At 41.8% G+C, this 25884-nt stretch overlaps 2 protein-coding genes across 2 annotated transcripts in view; both read right to left on the reverse strand.

Moving 5' to 3' along the window:
* Positions 1-1084: 1084 nt before the first annotated feature.
* The window catches only part of LOC120371387, a 115085-nt gene continuing 90285 nt past the window's right edge, over positions 1085-25884 (reverse strand). The window contains exons 4-5 of the mRNA XM_039487069.1: positions 6965-7088; positions 1085-1331 (exon numbers count right to left, since the gene is read on the reverse strand). Of these exons, the coding sequence (XP_039343003.1) occupies positions 1118-1331; positions 6965-7088 (338 nt within the window). The 3' untranslated portion in view covers positions 1085-1117. The remainder of the gene's footprint in view (positions 1332-6964; positions 7089-25884) is intronic.
* The window catches only part of C9H8orf48 (chromosome 9 C8orf48 homolog), a 203734-nt gene continuing 195526 nt past the window's right edge, over positions 17677-25884 (reverse strand). The window contains exon 8 of the mRNA XM_039489383.1: positions 17677-17923. The gene's annotated coding sequence lies outside the window, so the exon portion shown is untranslated. The remainder of the gene's footprint in view (positions 17924-25884) is intronic.

Consider the following 25884-nt stretch of genomic DNA (forward strand, 5'->3'; position numbering starts at 1 on the left):
AAGCTGACGAGATATGGGACACAGGAATCCTTTAGAAGAATCTGCCAGCTGTTTAAGATAAAGACATGGCAAGAGCGTCTTAAAAAATGGGTTTTGGATAGAGCTCTTTCTTTCCCAAGTTAGATCTTTATATACCCTGAAGAGGTAGTTTTCACTGTGAGCAGTAGTGGGAGCTTTTTCCTTAAATGATCAAATGATGGCTATTAAACTGATACCCAAAATGGAACTTTTGGAAAGCATCACCCATTTAGAAAGATGAAATAGGATTGGACTCAATTTGGAAATAGTTCTAGACCATTTTGGAATTTTCCTTCCTCTGCTACCCCGCTGTCCTCCTTGGTTGAATCTATGAACTCTCTTCACATTATCTGAGTCTGTGGTTCTCAAGTAGGGCTATGCATACTCCTGGGGGTAAGCAGAGGTCTTTCAGGGGGTATGTCAGCTCATCTAGATATTTGCCTAGTTTAACAACAGGCTATATAAAAAGCACCAGCGAAGTCAGTACAAACTAAAATTTCATACAGACTATGACTTGTTTATACTGCTCTATATACTAGACATTGAAATATAAGGATAATATTTATATTCCAATTGATTTATTTTATAATTATATGGCAAAAATAAGAAACTAAGCAATTTTTCAGTGATAGTGAGCTGTGACACTTTTGTATTTTTATGTGTGATTTTCTAAGCAAATAGTTTTTAAGTGAGGTGAAACTTTGGGGTACACAAGACAAATCAGACTCCTGAAAGGGGTACAGTAGTCTGGAAAGGTTGAGAGCCACTTATCTAAGCAACACCAAAAATCCCCCCAGGGTATTCACTTTATTAATGAGCATTTGGTTCAGCTTCATTTTGATTCTCCTCCTCCGTTCCAGATTCTGCTTCCATACAAATCAGCAGCAAAACTCCCATAAACTTTCACTGGGCACATAATGAGATCACAGAGCCCAAAGTCTGTGAGGTACTAAACACCATCTAGAGCTAAGCTCCAGCCTCTGCACATTCAACTGCTAAAGAAATATTTCAGCTACCTCAAACAGACCAGTTTGGTCCTAAATTCGTAAGACATTTGTCTGAATGCTTGCTGTGAAGAGGATTTTTATTAAAAATATGTTCAGGTTTGTTTATAAAGTGGGTTTCTGTGGAGGGTGGTGACGAGTAGAGGAAGGGAGGCACAGGCACTGCAAGGACGTGTTCCCGGAGTCAGAGCCACCCATAGCCAGAAGTAGCTTTCTGGGCAAGTTACTTCTGTGTTGTTTGGAATGCTGCCCCTTTCCTGCTCCTCACTGCCTGGCACCAGCATCTTTCGCATGCCAGTACTGTCAGAGCTACAAGAAACCAAGAGAGGGGGTTCAATAGGCAAGTCACAGTGCAACTTCCATGTGTAAACGCGTGCTTTGCTGGGCTGGTTTGAAAAATACTCTTCACAGACAGAGAGGCAGCGTTGAGAAAGTAACCCACTGCCAACAGTGATTGTCGGCAACCTATCCCCTTTGCCCTTCCTCAGTTGGGGTATATAAGGTTAGTTGCTAGCAAAGATAAGACAAGAATGATCACCGTTTTTAGCATGATTGAGATTGAGTGGCTGACTGTACATCTGATGGTGGGGAAACTGTTTTACCCGTTGACTCTAGCACAGGAGCCTCAGTTATTGTGGGAAGGGAAATAACTTACAACCATTTCCACAAGGTCATTTTCTGAATGTAAATAGGGTCCTAAAAGGGGTCCCCTCCCTTTTCCATACACCTCCCATTAGTGTCAAGAGATTACATGTACATAATGGGAAGAGGATAGACCTCTTGGTCCATAATCGTTACTGGCACAGAAATAAGAAATTTGACAGACAGAGTGCCAGACTATCTGCTTACTCTCTTAGAAACCAGATTTAGACTTACTGTTCTGAGTCAAATACAAAGAGTTTGAAGTCACACTTCCAATGGATTAATTCAGCCTCAACTTAATTCCACTTAATATAAGCATTATCAAACAGAAAGTCTCATCACCAACATAAGCCACATTTAATTCAGTCAACTACAATTATATTAATCTCTATTGATGTTCTGTCTTAGTCAGGAATACAGGAAGACTGCATTAATTACTGTTTCATTGTCAACTTCTCCCCGCAGCACACTAACTAGCTTATTGCCAGAACACCACAATCCGCTGACCCAGTGCTGACAGCAAAGGCAGAAATATTATGCACCAAAAATAGCAGTAGCATAGTCTACCCCATAGCACTGCCCCTGAACAAACAGTTCTAAAGACATGAAGCAATTTTAAATTTTTATACTAAATGAGAGCAGCAGTTTTAAATCAGCCCTTTCATGAGTCGATTGCTGCAAGTTTAAGAACTGCAACAGTCATGAAGCATAAAAGCATGCTGAGAATTCACATTAAGGAAAGAATGTGGAGGATTTATGTTAGTCACACACTGGAGGCGTTCTTGATCTAGGTATCAAAGCGCCAACAGTTCCCCCTAACTCCTAATTTTGTGCAATGGGATATTACGTGTGGGTTTCCCTTGCATTGGCCAGACACGTATTTTTGAATCATTAACCTTTCAGAACAAAGTGCTTTCCTGAAATGCTAGTAGCATGTGATCTTCAGTTGACTTTGCAGGGGGTATTCTCCAGCTTGCTTCTTCTGCTCCTTTGCAGAGAAACTTCCCACCTTCGCCTCATCTGGTACCAATTGGATGAGATAGATTACCAATGCACAAAATGGCAATAGCTGCCTCTGTAGAAAATTTTATGCTCTTTGTCTACGACAGAGCTTGTTTTTTATCTCTGGCTTTGCCACTGAAGAGATCCAGGCCAAGCCTAGTTTAAGAAAGCCTAAATATTTATTTGAATCCCTTCCATACAAAACATTTTGAAAAAAAAGATAGTTACCAATATTTATATCTATATCTATTCCATTTTATTGCAGGGAAGCTCACTCTGTGCAGGGACCAGTGACAAAACAGGCGAAGAGGCCAGCACAAGTTTATGAGAAAGGAGGGGTGATCAAAAGTGTAGACAAGTGCTAATGATGTAGGGAAACATCCAGGCAAGAAATGGGAAAGGAAAAAAGCTTCTTAGATTATCTAGCAGTGGTAAATGATTTGTTATAAAGTAAACTAGCTAGCACTCAAAACGTGTTTTGTTTAGTCAACTTTAAAGTTCCACGTGTCCTGAGTAGGGGATGTAGCGCGGTAGTCACCCGCTCCTGCCCTGAGGTGCTTAGAACAGCCCAGCAAAGAGCTGTGGCTGGGGCAAGCAGCTCCCAGGCTGAGTGGGAAAGTAGGCACAGCTGGGAGCCATGCCTCAAACAGACCACAGCTAGCCTCTGTAAAAAGGCTTTGAGCCAGGAGAACAGACAGTTTCTCTCTAGCTGTAGAGGGAGCTAGGCCTGGCTGCAGGGAGCTAGAGACAGAGTACCTGAGTGGAGCAGGGCTGGGGAAAGGCAGAGGAGCTGGGGAGCTCCAGCCTGGAAAACCCCAGACTGTGGCCTAGCATAAGGCAAATAGGTACTGGGGGTTGCAGAGGGCAGTCCAGGGTTAGGCAAAGGCAGCAGGTCCCAACCCCACCTTGCCAGTGATGAGTAGGCTGAACTGCAGTCTATCCCAGGGTGCTGGGGCTAGATGATGACTGGCAGTAGCCTTATACTGAGGTGAGGTGAGGATAGTGGGTGGGGGTTCCCTGGGGAGGGGAGACCCTGAGACTGAAGGGTGTACAGCCAGGGGGCAGCATCCCAGATAGCAGGGCACTGGGTCTGGGAGGGACATGGGAGGCCAAGTGGCAGTGGGACACCAGCCTGCAGAGGGCGCTCCAAGGGCTGGATGAGCTAATTCCCAGAGACAACCAGCAGGAGGTGCTTCAGGGGTGAGTCCCACGTTGCTACAGGGGAAATGGAAAGGAAAGAAATTATGCTGTCTAGACACAAGAAAATTATTCCAAGTAGCAAAAGGGAGAAAGTCTCATTATTTCCCATTTTCTCTTTGCTGGTGGGAAAACTATCAATTTTATCCATTCCATGTGCCATTCACCATGTAGATGTTTATACATAAATACAGGCTAGTGGTGATAAAGATAATACCAATGCATTACAATACCAATACCAATGCATTACAAAGCAAGAGCTTGAAGTTCTTGTCAAAGAAAACCTGAGGGAAAAAGGAGTTCAGGAGAGCTGGCAATTTCTCCAGGAGACAATATTAAAGGCACAACTAACTGCAAATTATCCTGATGCAAAGGAAAGATAGGAAGAACAATAAGAGGCCAATATGGTTCCATCAGGAGCTCTTTAATTACCTGAAAATCAAAAAGGAAACATGGACAAATGGCTAAAGAGGAGTACAAAAGACTAGCATGAGCATGTAGGGACAAAATCAGAAAGGCTAAGGCACAAAATGATTTACACCTAGCAAGGGACATAAAAGGCAATTAGGAGCAAGACTAAGATGAAGGAAAGTATAGGTCCTCTACTTAGAGGGGGAGGAGAGCTAATAATGGATGACATCCAGAAAGATGAGGTGTTTAATTCCTATTTTGCTTCACCCTTCACTAAAGAGGTTAATGGTGATCAGATACTCAACCCAAGTAATGTTAACAAGGAGGAATTAATGCAAGCCAAAATAGGGAAATAAATTCATTCTAGGATACTTAAGGAATTTAGCTGAAGCAATCTCAGAACCATTGGCAATTATCTTTGAAAACTTTTGGAGGACAGATGTGGTCCCAGAAGACTGGAAAAGAGCAAATATATTACTTATCTTTAAAAGGGGGAACAAAGAGGACCTGGGCAATCTTAGGCCAGTCAGCCTAATTTTGATACCTGGAAAGATACTGGAACTAACTATTGAACAACCAGTTTGTAAGAACCTGGAAAATAAAAGGAACTACAAACAACCTATGAAAAATGGGGTGCAATACAGATAAGGGAAAAAAGAGGATTGACACCTTCATTCACATGCACAGAGTGTTAGGTGTAATCAGAATCACAAGATAAGAGGGCTTCTGGATTGGGTAAAATGGGTTACCTATGGGGAAAACACATGAAAAGCTGAATGCTATGGTTCACTGGACAAGTTAAAAAACACGTTCCAAATATTAATGTTTAAGACTCAGGCTGTAGCTGACTCAGCATCCACACCAAGAACCGACAACTACATTTGGCAGATTTCGGCACACTAAAGCTAAGAAATTGAATTCTAATGGAGTACAGTACATTAAGTAATATTTGTACAACATTTTGAAGATGTAAATTGGCAGGTTAGTATCTTCACTTGGAATGTTCTAAAGAAGGAGGTCTGCCATACTTTACTGGAGATCAAATTGTGGACATCAGACTTATCCAAACAAATTATTTTGAAGAGATGAGTATCTTACTTATTCAAATCAGTGAACTGGTATGTAGTGATTGTGAGAAAAGTAGGGATGTATGTATTGTACTACACATGGATCTATCAAACTGTCAGCAGTGGTTGCTGTTAGTGTAACTCTGTTTTTTTATTACATTCTGAAGAACTCTCAGAACTGAAGCAAACATATCTAGAAAAGTACATATGGCCTGCATGCATGCATTTAAGCAGGGATGTTTTGGGCAGATAGAGCACTCTTTTAGAAGAGGGTAGGGATGAACAGCTGTAGCTAAGATTGTTCAGATAAGAACGAGTCATGGAGAGAAATCAGTGCTTAGATATCAAGGTCACTGGCACTTTCAAAACACCAAAGAATGTGACCCTTAATTAAATTTCTCCTTATATGCATTTGACACATCCTCATAATATCAGAGCAACTCCAATATTGTTTTCCCCCATCTCTCAAAGGTATCTTGAGGTTATTCTTGTTTTACCCTTGTGCACAGAGGCTAAAGGACTTGCTTAGGGCTAGTCAGTCAGTCTGCAGCAAAGCTGGGAACAGATTCCAGATCTTTTGAACTCCTCGTTCTGCACCTTAAACACAATTAGACTTCTCTTATGCAGAGGAAGGGGAAAAACAAGGGGAGGTGGGAGCTTGAGAAGAGTACAGAGGGAAATGTGCTTAATTGAGAATAAAGGGAAATACTATGAGAGAGAGATGCCCTGTTCAAAACAGTGAAAGTATGGTTTAGGTTAGTGCTCTCCTCTCTATTTACAAACACAGGTACAAAGTGCTGTGGCTACCACTAACATTCTCAATGCATACACAAGTGATGTGATATTCACCTTCCAGATTAGTCAGAAAATCATTTTATTTTAAAAATGATCTCCCTGATTTTTCTAGTAAAAGAAGAGCTGGGGGGAGGGATAGCTCAGTGGTTTGAGCATTGTCCGCTAAACCCAGGGTTGTGAGTTCAATCCTTGAGGGGGGCATTTGGGGATTGGTCCTGCTTTGAGCAGCAGGTTGGACTAGATGATACCCTGAGGTCCCTTCCAACTCTATTATGCTAGCTAGCTATCAGAGTTCTGTGACTAGATACAGCCTAGTGCTGGATTATTTCAGCTTTTTGAAAGGGAGAATTAGGAACAAGTTAGGCTTTGTCAATCTTGAATAGGGTGACCAGACAGCAAGTGTGAAAAATCAGGATGGGGGGGTGGGTGTAACAGGAGCCTATAAGAAAAAGACCCCAAAATCAGGACTGTCTCTATAAAATCCGGACATCTGGTCACCCTAGTCTTGAATGTGACAGAAATTCATTTGAGTAAAGTCTCTACCACTGTGAGCAACTACTGTCTGTAGTTAGTTCCATGCATAAAAATCACATTTACAGTTATCTATCAGCAGGTATGTAACCACCTTTCCCAAATGGGATAGCTGTGAGAACTTTTATAAAGGCTGGTGCTGACCATTGTTAGAAACACAATACTGGACTGGGTGAGCACTGGGTCCAGTCCTGTATGGTAACTTCTATGGCTTCTATTTTTATTTTGGCTAGGCGAAAGCAGCATAAATTATTCCCTTATCCATTCAAACTCATTCATGCTATATGTACCAATTACATTGTTCCATCTCCAGACTCCTTATCTTGTAGTTCTGCCAATTCACACAACCATGTGGGCGCTAAATGTTCCACTTCCAGCAGCTTTAAAATAGTGCCACCATCATTAGTAGTTGTCACAGCTTCTAAAAAAGGAAAGAACAATAAGGAAATTGTTATAAAGTTTAGCTTTAACAAGACTTTTCTGCTATGTCTGTCAGATAATCTCATGTAGCATCTAGAATTAGCATCTAGATAGTAATATCACTGACTGTGACTAAACCTGTGCAAATAACATCAAGTCAAACTCATTTTTTTTGCCCCAGAAAAATGGAGTTTTGCTAAAAAAAATATAAAAAAAAAAATCAGCAAGTCATCTTGTCAACACAATCGGACCTCTGCAAGAAGACAAGGTTTTGAAAACCTTTTACCTAGTAGTTTCAAAGATCACCACTTTTGTTTGCAAGCTACAGACATCTGAACAGAAATTAGAAACTGGAAGTTTAGCAATTATGGATTTGTATACACATGTAATTAGGGATAGTTCATCAGGAATAACTCCCTTAAACCACGTGGGTTAAGCTACTCACTTTTATATCTAAGTGTGTCTATATAGAGAGTTAATCAGGAAGAGTTAATCAATAATAACTCCATGAACAGACAAGACTTATGGCTGTAATTCCTTCTGTGTTGATTTATTAATACAACTGGAAGGACATTAATGAAAACGCACATCCTTCAATAAGGTTTTGCTTTATACAAATGATGGAAAACAAATGTTTTGAAACAATATTTTCAAACAGTTTTAAAATCACTCACACTATACTGAAATAGACACATTATACCTATGTATTATATATAATGCATACATTATTATTGGCAGTAACAAGAGACTGTGGTACAACAGTGTGATGCAGTATTCATTATTTACCACAAGGAGGCAATTTTCACAAATATAGCTGAGATCTATTTGTGATCATCACTAATTATTAATTTTAATAATTAGTTAAGTACTAACGAGATGCTCTGGCATAAAAAACACCTCAGTCTCTGTCCTGAGGAATTGATAATCTAGAAGCCGTTTACTTAAATACATATTTTATGAGCTCAAACTTCAGAGGTTAGCATCCACAGGCAGACAAATTTACACAAAAATAAAAATTCCTTCTTTGGCATCTCAAGCTTTTAAAAAAAATATTTCCACAAATGACAAACTGACATTTTTTGTTCACCTGGCAAGCATTTCATACCATAAGTGCATCTACACGAAGCAAACCCAGCCATGCAATTTTTTTCACCTGAATAGCATCATTTCACTATTTTAGCATGTAGTTTTATGAGCAGATAACAAGCTTAAAATAATCAGGTCAACAAAGCTATAAAACAATTAGAAACCAAATAACCTAGTGGATTATAAAGCTAAAAATTGTACTCTGTCATTGAACCCAGTTATACTTTTGGCCTTCACAACATCCCCTGGCAATGAGTTCCACAAGTTGACTATGCATTGTGTGAAGTAATTCCTTATATTTGTTTTAAACCTGCTACCTATTAATTTCACCATGTGACTCCTCGTTCTGTGTTATGCAACGGTGTAAATAACACTTCACTTTCTCCATACCATTCATGATTTTATAGACCTTTGTCACATCCCCCTTATTCATCTCTTTTCTAAGATGAACAGTCCCAGGTTTTTTTTATTTTTTGTTGCCCATCTCTGCACCTTTTCCAATTGTAATACATCTTTTTTGAGATGGAGCGACCAGAGCTTCATGCAATATTCAAAGTGTGGGCATACTATGGATTTATATAGTGGCACTATATTTCCTGTTTTATTATTTCTCTCTTCCCTAATGAGTCCTGACATTCTGTGAGGCTTTTTTTTTTTAAACTGCTGCAGCATATTAAGCAGACATTTTCAGAGAATTAGTACAATGACACTAAGATCTTTCTTGAGTGGTAATAGCTAATTTAGACCCCCATCATTTTGTATGTAGAGTTGGGATTATGTTTTCCAGTGTGCAATACTATGCATTTATCAACACAATTTCATCTGCCATTTTGTCACCCCATCACCCAGTTTAGTGAGAGCCCTTTGTAACTCTTTGCAGTCAGCTTTGGGTTTAACTATCTTGAGTAATTGTGTATTATCTGCAAATTTTGCTGCCTCACTGATATAATCCCTTTTTCAGATCATTTATGAATATTTTGAACAATACTGGTTCCAGTAAAGATGCCTGGGGGACCCCACTATTTACCTATCTCAATTTGAAAAACTGACCATTTATTCCTACCCTTTGTTTCCTATCTTTTAGCCAGTTGCTGATCCATGAGAGGACCTTCCCTCTTATCCCATGACTGTTTACTTTGCCTAAGAGCCTTTGGTGAGGGACCTTGTCAAAGGCTTTCTGAAAGAGGAATCAGCTTTTATAAAGGGAATCCCTTGTGGTACCTTAGAGACTAACCAATTTATTTGGGCATAAGCTTTCATGGGCTAGAACCCACTTCATCAACTGGATCACCCTTGTCCACATATTTGTTGATCCCCTTAAAGAATTCTAATAGATTGGTGAGGCATGGTTTCCCTTTATAAAAGCTGTGACTCTTTCCCAACAAATCGTGTTCATCTATGTGTCTGATACTGTTCTTTACTATAGTTTCAACCAATTTGGCTGGTACCGAAGTTAGGCTTACTTGCCTGTAATTACCAGGATCACCTCTGGAACTTTTTTTTTTTTTAATTGGTTTAATTAGCTATCTTCCAGTCATCTGGTACAGAAGCTGATTTAAATGATAGGTTACATACCACAGTTAGTAGTTCTGAAATTTCATATTTGAGTTCCTTCAGAACATGTGGATGAATACCATCTGGTCCTGCTGACTTGCTACTGTTTAATTTACCAATTTGTTCCAAAACCTCCTCTATTGACACCTCAATTGGGAACAGTTCCTCAGATTTGTCACCTAAAAAGAATGGCTCAGGTGTTGGACTCTCCTTCACATCCTCTGCAGTGAAGATTGATGCAAAGAATTAATTTAGCTTCTCTTCAATGGCCTGGTCCTCCCTGAGTGCTCCTTTAGCATCTCAATCATCCAGTGGCTCCACTGCTTGTTTGGCTTCCTGCTTCTGATGCACTTAAAAATAATTTTGCTGTTTTTGTGTCTTTTGCTAGTTGCTCTTCAAATTCTTTTTTGGCCTGCCTAATTATACTTTTACACTTGACCTCCCAGAGTCTATGTTCCTTTCTATTTTCCTGAGTAGGATTTGATTTCCACTTTTTAAAGAATGCCTTTTTGTCTCTAGCTGCCTCTTTTACTCTGTTTAGCCACGGTAGCATTTTTTGGCCTCTTGCTTTTTTTAATTATTTGGGGTATACATATAGTTTTCAAACCTCTAGTATTGTGTTTTTAAAAGTTTCCCTGCAGCCTGCAGGCATTTTGCTCTTGTAATTGTTCCTTTTAGTTTCCATTGAACTAGCCTGCTCCTTTCTGTGTAGTTTTTCTTTTTGAAGTTTAATGCTACTGTGGTGGCTTTCTTTGGTATTCCCCCCCCCCCCTGTTAAATTTAATTACATAGCAGTCACTATTACTGAGTTGTTCAGCTATATTAACCTCTTGGATCAGATCCTGTGTGTCACTTAGGACTAAATCAAGAATTGCCTCTTCTCTTGTGGGTTACAGCACTAGCTGCTCCAAGACACAGTCATTAATGGTATCTAGAATTTTTTTCTCTCCATCCCATCCTGAGGTGATATGTTCCCAGTCAACATAGGGAGAGTTGAAATCCCCCATTATTATTGGGTTTTCTGTTTTTGTAGCTACGCTAATCTCCCCAAGCATTTCACGCTCACTGTCACCTTCCTGGTGAGGTGGTCAGACAAATATTTCTACTCATTTTGTGGTACAGCTTGATTCATTTAAGATTTTTACTGTACTTGACTCTATGCTTTCCTTCACAGACTGTGCCACTCCCCCATCAGTGCAACCAATCTCCTTGAATTCAGCAGGGCTACTCACATGACAAGTTATGCACATGCTTAAATGTTTGCAGGATTAGGCCCTAGCTCCATATAAATACAGAATTTAGCCAAGCCTGTACCAATTGCAGTATTATAGCCAGTTATTATATAGTGATAGCAAAAGAATTTTAAACCAGCAAAATTTCATATGTAATCTTTAGTGCCTCCATAATCAAGTGAAGCTATTTTCATGTGTAGCTTAGTTCCCTCCCTCTTATCCAACCAGTTTTTGTGCACAGCTCATCCTCAGCCCTCTTTCTGCCCTTTTGATTCAGTTCCAACTCTTCCTATTTGGAGTTTCCCATTTCCCTGGTGTTCACTTCTCTCTCCACCACCTGCAAACGGCCCCGCTGTGCAGTGGTACCTTGGCTTGAGGACGGAGGGCTAAGGGCTGCCCTCAAGAAAGCACATCATGAAGACTTAGCCCCATATCATTCATAACCATTTTGTCCAGCCTTTATAGGTCTACGAATTTTTCACTCTACTAGCAGTTGAAATTGCAGCCATAATTGCAACAAAAGCAAAGGATGTGTGATTCCAGTACCATACTGATAAATTCATCAAAGAAATCAATCAATCAACTTTCCAGATTCCAGTAAGGATTCTCTCTTCACATATGTCAGCACATTTTCTACTGAGGTTTGTTGTTATCAGCAGGGCTCTATGTAGTGTCTGGGTATACAGTCACTTACATAGCTACTTCTTTCTTCTCCTTCCTCTCCCCCATTTACTATATAATTGCACTTCCTAATCCAATCTTTCCATTTGAAAAGCTCTAGCTCTTATGCGTGTGAAGATTTTTTTTTTAAATTGAGGACTCCTTTATATCACCAGTCTGTAGAAAACCTAACACAATGAAAGGTGTTAATTGACCCATTCAGGGCAATAGAGTGTTAATGTCCTCATTAGGTTGTAGAGTTAAGAGTCAACACTGTCAACTATATAGCTTAATAATTAGATTCCTATATGCTTCTATGTTTTTCCATTACAAAGATCTGCAGAATACTGAACACTACTCAGAATAAGCTGAATTTAATAGCAAAATTAATAGTAACAGCTACTGTTTTGATTGCACTGTACTGAAATGGAGGAGGATAGTGCTGTGGTATTCACAAGTATTTGCTGTACAAAACATGGAGTCTTAATTATTGGTCATTTATACGCACACTATGTATATTAGTAAAACGTCTATAAATGTTGTAGACTCACAAGTTAACCTCTTTTGTACTCAATCTCGGGCTTCTGTTCACAGGAGGCCAGGTGCTACAGGATTGTTCTGACTTTGAATGCATTCAGATGTGCATGCACATGCGCATGCAGACACAGACACACACACCAAAGTACATGAATGTATTTCCATTACTACCATGAGTAGCTCATTGATTTCAAAGCAGAGAGACCAGGACTGGGCCTTCAACTCCTTACCTTTTACATATTTCTCACAGATTGGGCTATGCCTATCTTTCTTTGGAGATCTTTGAGGGGGTTTGCTAGTACTCTTAGCTTTGAACAGAATACATACAATGATCAATTCCCAGTACATGATCCTGTGACAAACCGGAGTTTTTATTTAAATCATATTTTTACAGAGTTTGAAAAATAGCAGCTGTATTTACACAGTAGCTTCTTGCCCTGTGTAAGTAGTCTGAAGCCACTCCATCTTCCTACCCCAACTCTCCAAATAAGAAAGGGGCCCACTTGACAGTCCTACAGATTCAGCTCCTCAGCTAGGGAAGGACAGACATGCAACCTTGTGGGGAGGGGGATGACCTGTTCCACATAGGAGCCAAATCACCTCTCTACCACTTATTCCTGTACAGCAGGCTGGGGGTTGTGAGTGCCCCATTACAGGAGCTGCCAACTGACCACTGTATCCCCTCAGGGGTGGTCCAGAGCAGCAGGGATCTCAGGAGGCTGGAGGGCCATACTGGGCAATCCATGAGGGGCCTGCATCTGTCATGGCAAACAGGAGGAGCTGTGTTGCCTATAGATGGGGGCATCACTGAGCAGGGAGCGAACCAACACTGACAGCCCTGCTACCACTCGCAGCAGCCTGAAAAGCGAGGGGGCGAATACCTAGTTAGCACCACCTTCACCCACTGGGAGAAGGTTCAACAACTAGGGCCCCCAGCTTTCAGGGTACGGTCACCATTCTAGATCCAGACCAGGAGCCCTGTGGCCCATTGTCCCCACAAGACAGATGGACCCTACACAACCAAGGCCATCATCTCTGCCACCTGAGAACTGAACTCACTGTGCAGTGGAGAGAGGACCAGCTGGGGCAGGGCACTGTAACAATCCACAACTGTGCGTGAATGAGACCCACTGCTGGCCAATCTCACACAGTCCATGTGGGGACACACCCACTCACTGGTCCCATGCTCTCTTCTGGCCCAGCGCAGAATGCAGGAAAGGCGGGCATAAGGGCAGAGTGACAACCCTCTCCTTCAATGAGAGGATAAGAGAGAGGCTTCTAAAGTGGACATCGTTACTGCAGGTCAAAGGGAATACACAGAGGGACATGAGTAGAGTAGCAGAGTGTCCCCTCTCCCCAGTCACCCCAAGAGCTACACCAGACAGGTCTCGCTGTATCTTCCATTGTGCTCCAATTCCTTTCCTGGCCTGTGCTCTCCAGGGCCGGCTCCAGGGTTTTTGCCGCCCCAAGCGGCAAGGGAAAAAAACAAAAAGCCACGATCACCAGCACTTTGGCGGCAGCTCCACCGCGCCGCTTGCTTCTTCAGCAGCACTTCGGTGGCAGGTCCTTCCCTCCGAGCAGGACCCGCCACCCCAAGCACCTGCTTGCTGCGCTGGTGCCTGAAGCCAGCCCTGGTGCTCCCCATGCCAGTGCAACTCTGTGCCGCACTTGCCTCCCCTCTATGGACATAAAACAAACATCAGCCTCTTCCCCCACCACTCCAGCCTTCCCCCACTCTGTAACCCACACCAGCCTCCCCCCAGCACATGACCACACAAGCCTAACTTTGTGTACAGAGCACACAACCTTTTCTCTCCACCCCATGTCTGCCTGCATATGCCCACTCATCTGCTCCCACACCAACATATATCAGCAGCACACAGCCACCTCCTGCATAACCCCATGACAGCCTCCAACATCCCCACACCAGGCTTCCCCCAACACAAATCCCCCTCCAGCCTTCCATCTCCCACACACATGATCCCACTCCAGCTTCCCTCCCCGTCCCACAACTCCATTCCAGATCACAATTCACCACAACACTTCCCCCAAGACAACCTTTCCTTATCCAACACAAAAGCCCTATTTCAGCCTTCCTTGTCCCCACATAAGTCTGCCAAGCCAGCATCCCTCTGCCCAAGAAAACCCTACTCCTGCACACATAAAGTTGGCCTCCAAGTCCAACACCCCTTCCACCTTTTTCCTGCCATGCTGGTGTCCACACCCCTAACTCACAATCCCATTCTGGCTTCTACCTGCCCACCACACATTGACTAAACCACATTCCACACCTTTACCAGACTCTTTATTTCTCCCTACCCCAATGATGGCTTCTTCCCTCCCCTCCCTTTTCCAGTTCAATCTCCTTTCCCCTACATCTCCAGAGGATTCCTGCAAGAAAAAGTGAGCACTTAGGTTTAGCAACTGAGGGGAGATTTTGGGTTGGGAAGTGAGCTATGAAGCTGATTAAAGGAAGTATTTGAATTAAAACACATTATACAATATACTTCAGTCATTGGATTGTGTCTCTCTTTATCTTTTTTCTCTTATGGTACCTAATTCTGACAAAATGGCACCAAGTGGGAAACTGAGGATGAGAATAAAGAAAACCTTAAAAGAAAGAGTTAGAGCTATTGCTGGCCAGGAACACCTAAAGGGAACATAAAAAGGAGGGACTGATTCCTTTTAAAGTGCTGCATACATTCCTTTCAATTAAAGATCCTGGCTAGTGGGAGATCAGATTAGAAGTTTTACTGCAGCAAATGAGCTGTTTGAATTGTACCATTGCTCAATTTTACCCACTCTGAACTTTACATTTGAAGATAAAACATCTGAAGAGCTTCTACTTCTTTGTGCTTTTCCCCCCTCTAATTTTAATGTTATTTTAACTGATTGATGGTACTTCTGCCAATCTACATTCACCTGAGGAATCACAGGCCGAGCTGGGAGCTGCATATGTAATTTTAAAAGGGACACTGAGAAGTGAAAATCTGCCCTAATTTCAAATGCTAATTTTACAAATTAATAATATTTTCTTATTTTGATCTAAGCAGATGTTAGTGCAAATTTTAGAGGGCAAATTTAAAGCTGGTGGGCACTGTTTGTTCTTTTGGGTTTATGTGAGGTGTTCCAATTTCTGATTATGCAAAAACATCCTAACAACACATACAGCTCTTTGAGCTGGTAATTTGATGGAATCCCTAATGGCATACAGTAACATGTGCCAGAGGCACATATAATAATACATAGAATCAAACCAGGCAAAGGACTATCTTTGGAAATAAGGAGGCAAAATGCTTTGCTCATAATACAATGCAGCTAGTATGGGGGAAATGACCATTCATTAATTAGGTCTGGAGTTCAGAATAGGTTGATCTCAGTCACATCGCTGCCAGAAAGAACTTCTGATACACCACGTTTGTCAAAACTGTATCAGAAAAAGCTCCTGCATCAGCCATTCACATAAGAAGGAAAATAATCCTGAAAGCATTTTCACAATGGGCCAAAGATTTCACCTGTCTGAAACTAAGGGCACAGCTACACTAGAGAGCTTACAGAGGTGAAGCTGCACCGATATTTTGTCTCTCCCTTGTTTATGAATAAACCAGCTTATATTTGTCAAAAGTTGGGTCTTTTCTTCCATTAAGGGATGTGTTGAACTAAGCAGGACAATGTCATCAGCAAAAATGAGGTAATCAAATTGTACTTTCTCATTTGTCCATAAAATTCCTTGATTGCTCCAGTTACTTTTCTCATAGTCAATGATCAATGAAAACAATAGTGGGGAAATAAAACACCCTTGCCTTACTCTAGTTGTCATTGCAAACCATTGCCTAATGGTGTCACCATCTCTGACTACATATTCAGCATTATCATACAGATCCTTGATTATTCTAATTATTTTTGCTGGTATTCTGTAGCATGCCATAATTTTCCAAAGACTGTCTCCATGTATGCTATCAAAAGCCTTCTTGAAATCTACATAACTTATCACAAGAAGTGCTTGCCACTCCACACTTGGTTCTATATAATATGTTTGAGACCAATGGGCAGGAGTCTTGATTCTCAGGCTCTTGATTTAATCACTAGATCAGGAAAAAGATCAGGAAAAGGGGAAATGTGACGAGAGAAGGGTGGGGAATATTGTGAGCTTCAGAGGGAGAGTCCATGAGGATAGAAATGGTGACAGGAAAGGGAGTAGGGTTGGTGATAAGGATGAAGGGAAGACCAGTGTCAGAGTTGCAGGGATGCAGCAGATGCTGGGGAAGTGTTTATTATGGCAACGTGTGCAGAGAAGTTCAACAAGTGTCAAAATGTAGCGCTGTCACCAGAGAAAGTGGGGCCTGAAGCTCTGAAGACAATAGGGATTTCAAGTGGAGAGGCAGGTGTGCTGATTGCCTCTAAGAAGTAACATTGCCCTCAGTTTACCGATGTGAAAACTGAGACTCTCTGAGTAGTGATTTGCACAAGATCACACAGTGAGGCAGTGTCAGAATCAGGATTGATGCCCAGGTCTCTTGACTCCACTAGAACACAGTGTTTGCTTGAACGAATAGTATTACTTTTGCTGGGCAAATATGAGAACATATGAAAAATTTCAGACCGAAAAGAAAGGTAACATATTTGGCAACTTTCAGTAGTGTACAAACAATAATGCAGTGAGCTGTAATTCACTCTCTTAAGCACAAGGTGGTGATCAAACATTAGTTTGAAGAAATATTCCTACAACAGCAGTGGCTTTCTTCAAGCAAACACCCTGCTTTAATTTCTTTGTCTTGCTCCAAATTCAGTTCACTTGTGATAATTCTTCACAATGAATCCTGAACCTTTTTCTCTGGGGAGTAAAGCAACGACCTGCTCTGCACTGAAATTTGCTAATGAAAAATAATGCATAAATCTGGCAGATCATTTTGCATCTGGCACATCGGTAAGTTACTTGCGTATGATATTGTGCAGCATCCTCTCTCCTAAACAAACTCTCCCCAGTGGATAACAGCTTCAGTCTTTCTTGCTCACATACAATCTAGCAACTTGTTATTGACTAAATGGAGAACACAAAGCAAGGACTAAAATCTAGGTGCTAAATCATTTATAATAAAATGATTCTTTATATGGAATTTATCCTAAAATAGCCTTGATGCTTTACAATAAAACAGAGCAGATTTTGGGGTAGTCCTCCTGCACACACAGTCCTTCCTGAACATGTAAGGATTACAGGATAAGGCATTAAGTGCCTGATCTTGTTCTCACTGACATTATTATGAGTTTTGCTGTTGACTTCAATAAGATTAGGCCCTAAAGGCTAAAACATTTGAAGTTGCCACAACAGTTGAAAAGTGGATAAAATCATAAAATATTATTAGCAGTTTTTATCATCGAAACACTGCAAATATTAAGTTTCACATCTTCCCATTATTATTATTTTTTACAGTGCCCAGGGGTATGCTCAGTGCTTTACAAGACAAATAGAAAGATATGGTCTCTGTCTCAAAATGCTTTTATTTTGACATGACAGGAAGAATGAGAGTAATAATAGCGAAGATGGATGTAAGAAGAGTGAAGGCAATCAGATCACATAGTTACCCAGTTTGTGGTAGAGCTTGGTGGTTCAGTTAAGTAAACAGGCAAATAGGTAACCATGCTACAGTGGGGGAAACCGAAGAAGAGATGTTGAGTTGCCCAATGGCAAACAGTGTCAAAAGCATCAAAGCTAAGAAGTTCCAGGCTCCCTGTTCTTTGATCTGAACACTAGGCCATGTTATTCTCTCTGAAAAATAAAATCAAAAGCCATGTGAAACAAAAAGCCTTTAAAATCTGCTACATTCTACATTCTGCTGGTCATTCTACAATCAGGGTTGTGCTAGAACAAAAGCAGATGCAATAAATCAATGAAGGAAATTTCTAACAACGTAAATTCAGGAGGAAAAAAACAAACCAAACAAAACCCCTGCTTACCCAAACAGGTCCCCAACCTCATGTATTTTTTATGTTGGAGATGGATGGCCTATATGTGTTACTAGTGACAGGAATTACAGCATGCAGTTTAGCTATGTGTTGTGATTCAGGCACATTATAGCCAATAAATAAGGAAAATCTACAGAGTCAGATTCACACTCATTTGTAATGATCCTCATTCCCCTGCAAGCTTGGCACTAAATAACTCTGCTTTGTAAATGGGAGGCTCTCCATGACTTATTTACTATCCCTTGCTTGGCCCTTGCATGTTTAGGGCCTGAGTCAATGTCCACTGATGTAAATGGGTAGATTCCCGTTTACTCAAAGGGGAGATGAGAGTCAGACCTTCAATTAGTAAACTGTCTCTCTCACCCTGTGATGCAGTGTAGCTGCCACCACCAGGGGCACTCATGCTACAAGTCCTCTAGTTCTAATTTAAAAGGCAGTGCAACATTCTGACTGAGTGGTCCTTGAGTCTGGAACGCACTCACTCCCCTCCTTGGTCTGGCAGAGCCTGGATCCACTTTCTGACCATCAGTCAGCCCTGGTCTACACTACGAGGTTAGGTCGAATTTAGCCGCGTTTGGTCGATTTTATAAGCAATGCAGCTACACAACCAACCCCATTCCATCGTCTCTTCAAAGCAACTGCTGTATTCCTCCCCGGCGAAGGGAGTAGCACTAAAATCACCCTTCTTGGGTCGAATTGGGGGTAGTGCAGACGCAACGTAGTGCAATTTGACGGTATTGGCCTCCAGGAGCTATCCCAGAGTGCACCAATGTGACCGTTCTGGACAGCGCTTTCAACTCTGATGCACTAGCCAGGTACACAGGAAAAGCCCTGGGAACTTTGAATTTCATTTCCTGTTTGGTCAGCGTGGTGAGCTCAGCAGCACAGGTGACCATGCAATCCCCCCAGAATCACAAATGAGCTCCAGCATGGAGCGAACGGGAGACACCGGATCTGATTGCTGTATGGGGAGAAGAATCTGTGCAGGTGGAACTCTGATCAAAAAGAAGAAATGCTAATATATATGCCAAAATCACACAAGGCATGGAGGAAAAGGCTACACCAGGGACACACAGCAGTCCCGCGTGAAACTTAAGGAGCTCAGGCAAGCCTACCAAAAGACAAAGGAGAAAACAGTCGCTCCGGGTCAGAGCCCCATACATGCCGCTTCTATGATCAGCTGCATGCCATTCTAGGGGGGGACCCTACTAGTACCCCATCACTGTCTGTGGACACCTGCAAGGGGGGAGTCTCACGCAACATGGAGGAGGATTTTGTGGATGAGGAAGAGGAGGAGAATGTGCAGCAGGCAAGTGGAGAATCCGTTCTCCCTGGCAGCTACGACCTTTTCATCACCCTGGAGCCAATACCCTCCCAAGGCGGGTTCTCAGACCCTGAAGGCGGAGAAGGCACCTCTGGTGAATGCACATTTGTAACTACACTACAGGGGTTAAAATCCATTGTGTTTAATGTTTGATTTGCCCTGAAGAATTGGGATGAATTTGTGGCCAGTACAGCTACTGGATAAGTCTGTTAACATTTTTGGGGATGGAGCGGGAATCCTCCAGGGACATCTTCATGAAGCTCTCCTGGAGGTACTCTGAAAGCCTTTCCAGAAGGTTTCTGGGGAGGGCTGCCTTATTTCATCTTCCACAGTAGGACACTTTACTACGTCAAGCCAGTAGCAAGTAGTCTGGAATCATTGCAGCACAAAGCATGGCAGCAAATAGTCCTGGGTTTTGGTCATATTCATGCAATATTCGGTCTTTATCTTTCTGTGTCAGCCTCAGAAGAGTGATATCATTCATGGTCACTTGGTTGAAATAGGGGAATTTTTGTAAGAGAACAGCAAAAGGACCCCATTCATGCTGGGCTGTTTGCGCTTGGCTAAAAGGATAGAGAATAGCCATGTGATGGGGGGAGAGGTGTGCTGCACATCCAACCCAAAACCGCAGCCCCCTCCTTTTAAACAGCAAACCCAACCGGCATTGCTTGCTATGGGAAAGGAGGGCGCTGAAGTTTGAAACCATTCCCACATGTTATGAAGGTGGAAGAAGCCAACCCTGTGTACTCTTTGGCTTACCATGGCTGCCTGGAAACTGAATTCTGTTGCCCAGCCATGTGTGATGTGTCACCATACTGGCAGGTGCTCAATATAAAAGGCAAAATGCGACCTTGTACCTAAAGCACATGTGCTGTCTGCTGTGAATTGCTTGATTCACTGTGAAAGAGTCTCCTTTTTGTTCTCAGAAATGTATCTTCTTAAAATTTTACTCTCCCTTTTTATCCCCCCACCCCCGCAGGTGCAAATGTTTCTATGCTCCCCGTATCATCTCCATCCCTGAGGTTATTGCAGATTGGAAGGCGAAAAAAAACGCACTTGCGATGACATGTTTTCCAAGCTCATGCAGTCCACCCACACTGATTACCCATGCAGAAAATAACACTGCATGGGTAACCCAGGAAAAAAGGTGCAAAAGGATTGTTTGCTGTTGCTTTCAAGGAGGGAGTGAGAGAGGGAGGGGAGACTGATGACATGTACCCAAAACCACCCATGACAATGTTTTTGCCCCATCAGGCATTGGGAGCATAACCCAGAATTCCAATGGGAAGCAGGGACTGTGGGATAGCTTCCCACAGTGCACCACTCTGTGAGTCAATGTTAACCACGGTATTGAGGACGCACTCTGCCAAGCTACTGCGCTTAGTGCGGACATACACAATCGACTGTATAAAATCACTTTCTAAAGATTGACTTCTATAAAATGGACCTAATTTCGTAGTGTAGAGCCCGCTTGCCACTAAGCTCAGCTCCATATGCCAGGGTGTTACATACTTGGAGCCCTGATAAGAGTTACTGGGCTCCTGCCTATCCCATGGCTGATCTGGGTGGGGCCTTCCTCTTCTTCAGCTATCCCTCTATGTAAGGATGGTGAATTTTTAGGTGGCTGAGGAGCCCAATTCATGCCCTGCAGATTTTACCACAGAAGTGACAGGTGTAGTCTTGGAGGAGACATAGTTGTTGGCTGGACTGTTGTGCCCTTTCTTTCCCCCTTTGTCGCTTCTCTGTCTCATGAGCATGTCTGTTCTCCTCAAAGTGAGCAGTGGCTTGGTGTATGGTGTGGCGTCCCTGTGTTCTGTTCAGTGCTGAGTCTTCCCAGTTTGTTGGGTTGATGGCTCCCTTTTTAAGATGTACTTTCAGTATGTCTTTGAAGTGCTTCTGCTACCCTCTGCGAGTCCTTCTCCCCTTAACTTAACTGAGAGAAGAGTATTTGCTTCGGGAGGTGAGTGTCAGGCATCTGTATACATGGGCCAGCTCAGCAGAGTTGATGTTTCATGACCTGCGCTTCTATATTGCTGATATTGGCTGCAGAGAGAGCGCTGATTTTAGTGCATTGGTCTTCCCAGCTGATCCTGAGAATCCTCCTGAGGCAGCGCTGTTGGAACCACTCCAGCCGCTTGAGATGTCATTTGTAGGTTACCTGGATCTCTCACACATAGAGAAGGGTGGGGATGACAACTGCCTTGTAAATCAAGATCTTGGTGCCTGTTTGCAGATTCCTATCATTGAAGACTCATTTGAATAGTCTTCTAAAGGATTCAATTTCTGTGTCAATGCTGGCTGTTTGTCAGAGGTGGCTGCCAAGGTATGGAAAATGATCCACATTTTTCAGGGGTTCTCTGCTGATGGTTTCACATACAATGATGTGAAAAGGACTCTCCCCTCATCTCAGGTTAACAGGATAAGATGGTGTGGTGAGATTTCATATCAAAGATTGTACTATCCATTCTGTTCTTTAACATATTTATCTTTAACATAAATAACTGTAGGTCATCTTGCTGAGTTTACACTCCTTAGTAAGACCTAATGTAATGATATTTTAGATTTGCAAGTTCAAGTAAATTGGTCAAAAAGAGTGCTGAACCATAACTTTAAGCAACTGTTTTTGATATTCTGAACTTGTCCCTTTCAGGCCAACCCATTCCAATAGCAGGGACCACATTCTTAAAAATGCCTTAGAGACAAGTGCATCCTTACTCCTTGGAGAAACACTGGCAGTGAGACAAATGTGTTAAGTAATAAAGAATTGATAATCATAAACATTATAAGAAATTGTGGTTATGTACATTGTTCCTTGGTGTAACTGCTGAGCCTCAACTCTAGTGTTTGACAAATGCTTGCGAGACACTATCGGTATTCAGTACATGGCTAGAATATTGGTTGCGTCTCCACTTGATTGGTGCACTATTGCTTGTATGCTTATGTGGTTCTGACTGAGTGAATTAACAAACCGTTCATTGGTTGAGAGCACCCAAGTGTTCGATTTGAGAGATACTGTTCAAGGCAAAAGATGACCTGAAAAGAACCTGGAGTTAAATTAGTAGGCCAACACATCCATGTCTCAGTAAAATGAGGTTATCCTATTATATTCCATTCTAATATTTGCTATAACACATGTACAATTGGCAAATCTAGTTTGTCAGATCTCAGCTTTAAAATCTAACTGGCACCTTGGTTAATTCATAAAATTGACCCCTTTCAGGCTTATAGTTGTCCCCTAACCTGATTCTACTGTTAAAATTTTTATTACAGATGGGACCTGTGTTCCTGTAACCAGGTTAAACCCTGGGCAGTCCAACGCTCTAGTTCAGTTATGGGGACAGTCAGATTCTATCTATATAGGCCAGGGGTTGGCAACCTTTCAGAAGTGGTGTGCCGAGTCTTCATTTATTCACTCTAATTTAAGGTTTTGCGTGCCAGTAACACACTTTAACATTTTTAGAAGGTCTCTTTCTATAAGTCTATAATATATAACTAAACTATTGTTGTATGTAAAGTAAATAAGGTTTTTAAAATATTTAAGAAGCTTCATTTAAAAATAAATTAAAATTCAGAGCCCCCCGGACTGGTGGCCAGGACCCAGGCAGTGTGAGTGCCACTGAAAATCAGCTCACGTGCCGCTTTCCGCATGCGTGCCATAGGTTGCCTACCCCTGATATAGGTAGTACCAAATCATTTTATAACAGGATTGCCTTGGTAGACTAGCCTTAAAGCCACAGTGCAGAAAGCTGTCAGATATGCAAGAACAACTCCCAGCTGAGCCCATTTTGGCTTTTGGACTCACCCAGCAGAGCTGCAGCCCATAGAACAAGAAGGTCCCTGATTTGAATGTGGAACTACAGTAATATGCAGGACACACACGTATAAGGAGTCTGGCTGCCAGATGGGATATCCTCCGCTAATCACACAAATCTGTCCCTGAGTCTGGACACCATTCAGCAGACAGAACAGCAGTGAGTGGTGAAGACAAGCTACAGAAATCATTTTTTCCCAGAGAACACAGTGGACTAAAAATCTATTTGTAACGCTTTGTTGGTGTTTTGGACAGTTACGGCACTTTATTCTAGATATAGATGGAGCTAAGAGTGAGAAAGATATAGTGACATAAGATTCAACACACACCCACACACCAAAAGATATCAGATTAAAAAAAGAAAGCATTTGATTCTGTCTCTTGCAGCAGGCAGATCTATATAGTTTTTTCAAGCCTTCTATCTCCTGATGCTAGGCCATGCCATGCATCACCTTTAGGAATTGAAGGGCGAGGTGCATGACTATAAACAAGTGACTATCAAATGGATGATTGCTGTAGGAGAGGTAATGGAAGGAAAGGCCATCATCAACTAGTCTCAATCCAAGGCTCTCATTGTTTGCATTTGATTTTACAGTTGTTCAGAATAGGGGAGACGCAGGGTTGCCAAGTACTAAAGTCATCTTGTCTTTGCTCTCTGTTGGAGTTCTCGTCAACTAAAGGAACTGACATGAAAGGTTCATATGTAAAAATACTTCTGTATTATATTTGCTAGCATTATTGCTGAAGCTGTCATGAGAGTTCTTCATGATAAACCCGAGTGAGCCTTTTCCAGAGCAACCCATTTTTACAGTGTAACACTGCAGTAATGCAGGCACTTACATACCACAGTGATAGGTACTATGTAAATCCCAGGCAAAAACTACAGTAAAACAGAATTAAGGTTGAGAGTGTATATCAGTAATTTAGGGTAATAAACTACAGCGTCCCCGAAATGTAATCCCAAAACCAAGCATTACAAAACCAGGAAAATCAGAGTTCAGGTTACACATTGAAAACAAACACACAAATTAAGGTAAGGAAATGCACAGTTTGGGCACCCAAAAAACTTTTATCTCTGCCCTGTAGTGACACCTTACAATAACCATATGATTAAGGCATTTTAGTGTTTGTAGTATCAGATTAAATCAGACTAATTTTAAAAACACAGAATTTTTCTTCCTCCTGGTATGGAAGCACAATATTATTTTTCTTCTCCAAATATATCTGTACAATGCATAATCTGTACAGTACATAATCAGCACACAAATAACTAAAACTAACTAACCAACCAACCAAGCAACACAAGGAAGTCCTTTTTTTTTTAAATTGTCTATTGAGATGGTAGTCTAACTGACATTGTCAACCACTGGCCCCTCCTATCAGTCTTTGTAACAATCTGTAATTTTAGTGTGTTCATGTCATAAACAGTTAGTTAAGGGTTAAGGTTTTTTCCTACCTGTAAAGGGTTAACAAGCAGTACCTGTGAACACCTGACCAGAGGACCAACCAGGGACAAGAGATTTTCAAATCCCTGTGGAGGGAAGTTTTTTTTCCTGTATCTTTTGTTTTTTAGAGAGTCTCTCTTGGGAGTTAAGGGAGTCCAGACATCTTAATCAAGTCCTCCCAGGTTTCTGCAATAAATTCTTCTATTCAAGCTAGTAAGTATTAGCAAGGAACTAGTATTCTTATACTTTTATTTCTGTATTTGCAATTCTGTGTTTTGCTATAGAATTTCTTTAATTCTGTACTGTTATTGCTTTTACTGAGAAAGAAAGGAGGGGGGATTCTCTCCAGAGATTGATAAGTTTAGACCCTGTGTATTGTTCCATCTTGGTATTACAGAGACAGTTACTTTCTTTTTATTCTTTAATAAATCTTTTCTGTTAAGGACTTGGTTGAACTTTCCTTGGGTGAATTCTCAGGGAAAGGGGAGGAGGACGGCATCCCTCTGTAGTTGGATCCCGGTATCTCTCCTAGGAAAAGGGAGGGGGGAGGAAGCAGGGGGGAATGGTTTATTTCTCCTAGGTGTAAGAACTCCATGGATTTGGGGCTCTTGGGATTCCCAAGGATTTTGGGGAAGGACTGTGTCCCAATACACGTACATTATTGGGTGGTGGCAGCTTTTACCAGATCTAAACTAGGATTTTAGTTTAGAGGAGTCCATGCAGGTCCCCATTTGGGAACCCAACAGCTCTAAGTGGGGGTGAAACCTATGACAGTTCATAAAAAACATTTGATCATCCACAAAAAGAGATCACTTTACTCCCCCATGTAGCAGTTTATGAGAGGCTGATATAAACACAGCTCATAATAAAATAGATTAATGATGACATACTGATAACATGGACAAGGATTGTCACATGTGGTTAATATGACAACATCAGAAACTGAGTGGAAGAGCTTTCACATAATGCTAAGTACAGGCCTTAACTTGGTGAACTGCAATAATACAAGACTTGTCCTGACTTTGAATCTGAGCTGTGCTGGATGCATTGCCACATGTAGCAGTATCCCTGTTTTGTGGAGGTCTTCAGTTGCTAGAGCTGTCAGGCCAGAACTCAATTTGCTAGACTTCTGCATAAAATTTCTGGTATACCAGAGGACTGTGACAGGGTGCTGTTAGCAGCTA

This window comes from Mauremys reevesii, linkage group 9 (assembly GCF_016161935.1).
Source record: "Mauremys reevesii isolate NIE-2019 linkage group 9, ASM1616193v1, whole genome shotgun sequence".
Classification (NCBI taxonomy): Eukaryota; Metazoa; Chordata; order Testudines; family Geoemydidae; genus Mauremys; species Mauremys reevesii.